This window comes from Pyrgilauda ruficollis, unplaced genomic scaffold, assembly GCF_017590135.1.
Source record: "Pyrgilauda ruficollis isolate IOZ18807 unplaced genomic scaffold, ASM1759013v1 scaffold1950, whole genome shotgun sequence".
Lineage (NCBI taxonomy): Eukaryota > Metazoa > Chordata > Aves > Passeriformes > Passeridae > Pyrgilauda > Pyrgilauda ruficollis.
The window spans coordinates 1311-3470 of NW_024518652.1; the positions used below are offsets into that span (position 1 = coordinate 1311).

Sequence of the window (2160 nt, forward strand, 5' to 3'; positions counted from 1 at the left end):
CCCGGGGGTCCCGCTGAGCCCGTCTTTCCCCCGTGCAGGAGCGGGGGGTCTGGCTGTCGCTGCTGGAGACCCTCCGCGAGCGGGAGCTGCTGCCCGCCGTCACCTTCACCTTCTCGCGGGGCCGCTGCGAGGAGCAGGCGGCGGCGCTGGGCTCGCTGGAGCTGCTGGGCGGCCCCGAGCGCGCCCAGGTGCGCCAGTTCCTGACGCGCTGCCTGGCCCGCCTGCGCGGCTCCGACCGCCGCCTGCCGCAGGTGGGGCCCCGCGGCGTTCTGGGGGGAAAAAGGGCGTTTTTGGGACCTGGGAGGGGTGTGGGTGATGGCTGCACGTGGGGTTGGGGTGCTGTGGGGTGTGGAGGAGCTTCGCTCTGTGTTCTTTCTGTGTTCTTTTCGTGTTCTCTCCATGTTCTCTCCATGTTCTTTTCACGTTCTCTCCGTGTTCCCCTCCGTGTTCTCTCTGTGATTTCTCCGCATTCTCTCCATGTTCCTTTTCCATATTCCTTCCGTGTTTCTGCTCCGTGTTCTCTCCATCTTCTCCTCCGTGTTCTCTCCATGTTCCCCCCACATTCTCTCTGTGTTCCCTCCATGTTGCTCCTCCGTGTTCTGTTCATGTTCTTCTCCATGTTCTTTCCGTGTTCTCTCCACGTTCTCTCCATGTTCCTCAATGTTCTTCCCCCATATTCCTTCCATGTTTCTGCTCCATGTTCACCATGCATGTTCTCTCCATCTTCTCCTCCATGTTCTCTCCATATTCCCCCCACATTCTCTCCGTGTTCTCTCCATGTTTCCCTCCATGTTCTCTCTGTGATTCCTCCACATTCTCTCCGTGTTCCTCCATGTTCCTTCCCCATATTCCTTCCATGTTTCTGCTCCATGTTCACCATCCATGTTCTCTCCATCTTCTCATCTGTGTTCTCTCCATATTCCTTCCACATTCTCTCCGTGTTCCCTCCATGTTCCTCCTCCATGTTCTCTCCATCTTCTCCTCCATGTCCCTCCATGTTTCTCCTCCACATTCTCTCCACGTTCTCTTCATATTCCTTTTCCGTGTTCCCTTCATGTTCTTCCTCCATGTTCTCTCCGTGTTCTCTCCACGTTCTCTCCATGTTTGTCCATGTTCCTCCATGTTCTCTTCATGTTCTTCCTCCACATTCTTTCCATGTTCTCTCCACGTTCTCTCCATGTTCCTCCTCCGTGTTCTCTCCATGTTTCCCTCCACGTTCTCTCCGTGATCCTCCATGTTCCTTCTCCATATTCCTTCTGTGTTTCTGCTCTATCTTCCCCTCCACGTTCTCTCTGTGTTCCCTCCACATTCTCTCCCTGTTCCTCCATGTTCCTCCTCCATGTTCTCTTCATGTTCTTCCTCCATGTTCTTTCTCCATGTTCTCTCCGTGTTCTCTCCACGTTCTCTCCATGTTCCTCCATGTTCCTCTTCCATGTTCTCTTCATGTTCTTCCTCCTTGTTCTTTCTCCATGTTCTCTCCATATTTCCTCCACATTCTCTCCATGTTCCTCCTCCGTGTTCTCTCCACGTTCTCTCCACATTCCCTCCCTGTTCTTTTCCACGTTCTCTCCATCTTCCCTCCACCTTCCCCACTCCGAATCCCCTCCACGTTCTCTCCCTGTTCTCTCCATGTTCTCTCCATGTTCTCTCCGTGTTCCCCCGCCATGTTCCCTCCACGTTCTCTCCCCCTTCCCCACTCCGTGTCCCCTCACGTTGTCCCATGCGCAGGTGCTGCAGCTCTCAGACCTGCTGCAGCGCGGCATCGGAGAGAAGGTGGAAATATGGGAGGAGAAACTGAGGGAGAAGGAGGGAAATGGAGTTGTAATTGTGGTGGGAAATGTGAGGAGAAAAGTGCAGGAAATGTTAGGGGGAAAATGTGGGAAAGGTGAGGGGAAAAGTGGGAAATGTAAATGGGAAAATGGTGGGAAATATGAGTGAAAAATGACAAGAAACGTGAGGGGAGGAGCGGGAAATGTCAGGGAGAAATGATGAGAAACATGAGGTGAAAAAGAGTGGGGAACATGAGGGGAAAAATAGTGGCAAATGTGAGGGAAAAAATAATGGGAAAGGTGAGGGGAAAAAGTGGGAAAGGTGAGGGGAAGAAGGGCAGGAAACGTAAGGGGAAAATGGTCAGAAATGTGAGGGGAAAAATAGTGGGAA

The 2160-nt window shown here is 53.0% G+C and overlaps 1 protein-coding gene across 1 annotated transcript in view; it reads left to right on the forward strand.

Moving 5' to 3' along the window:
- LOC121352754 (helicase SKI2W-like) overlaps window positions 1–1839 on the forward strand; it is a gene marked incomplete at its 3' end in the record, with an annotated part of 3112 nt that extends 1273 nt beyond the window's left edge. Inside the window, exons 2-3 of the mRNA XM_041465945.1 lie at window positions 39–251; window positions 1729–1839. Coding sequence (XP_041321879.1) covers window positions 39–251; window positions 1729–1839 — 324 coding nt within the window. The remainder of the gene's footprint in view (window positions 1–38; window positions 252–1728) is intronic.
- Between the last annotated feature and the right edge of the window lie 321 nt (window positions 1840–2160).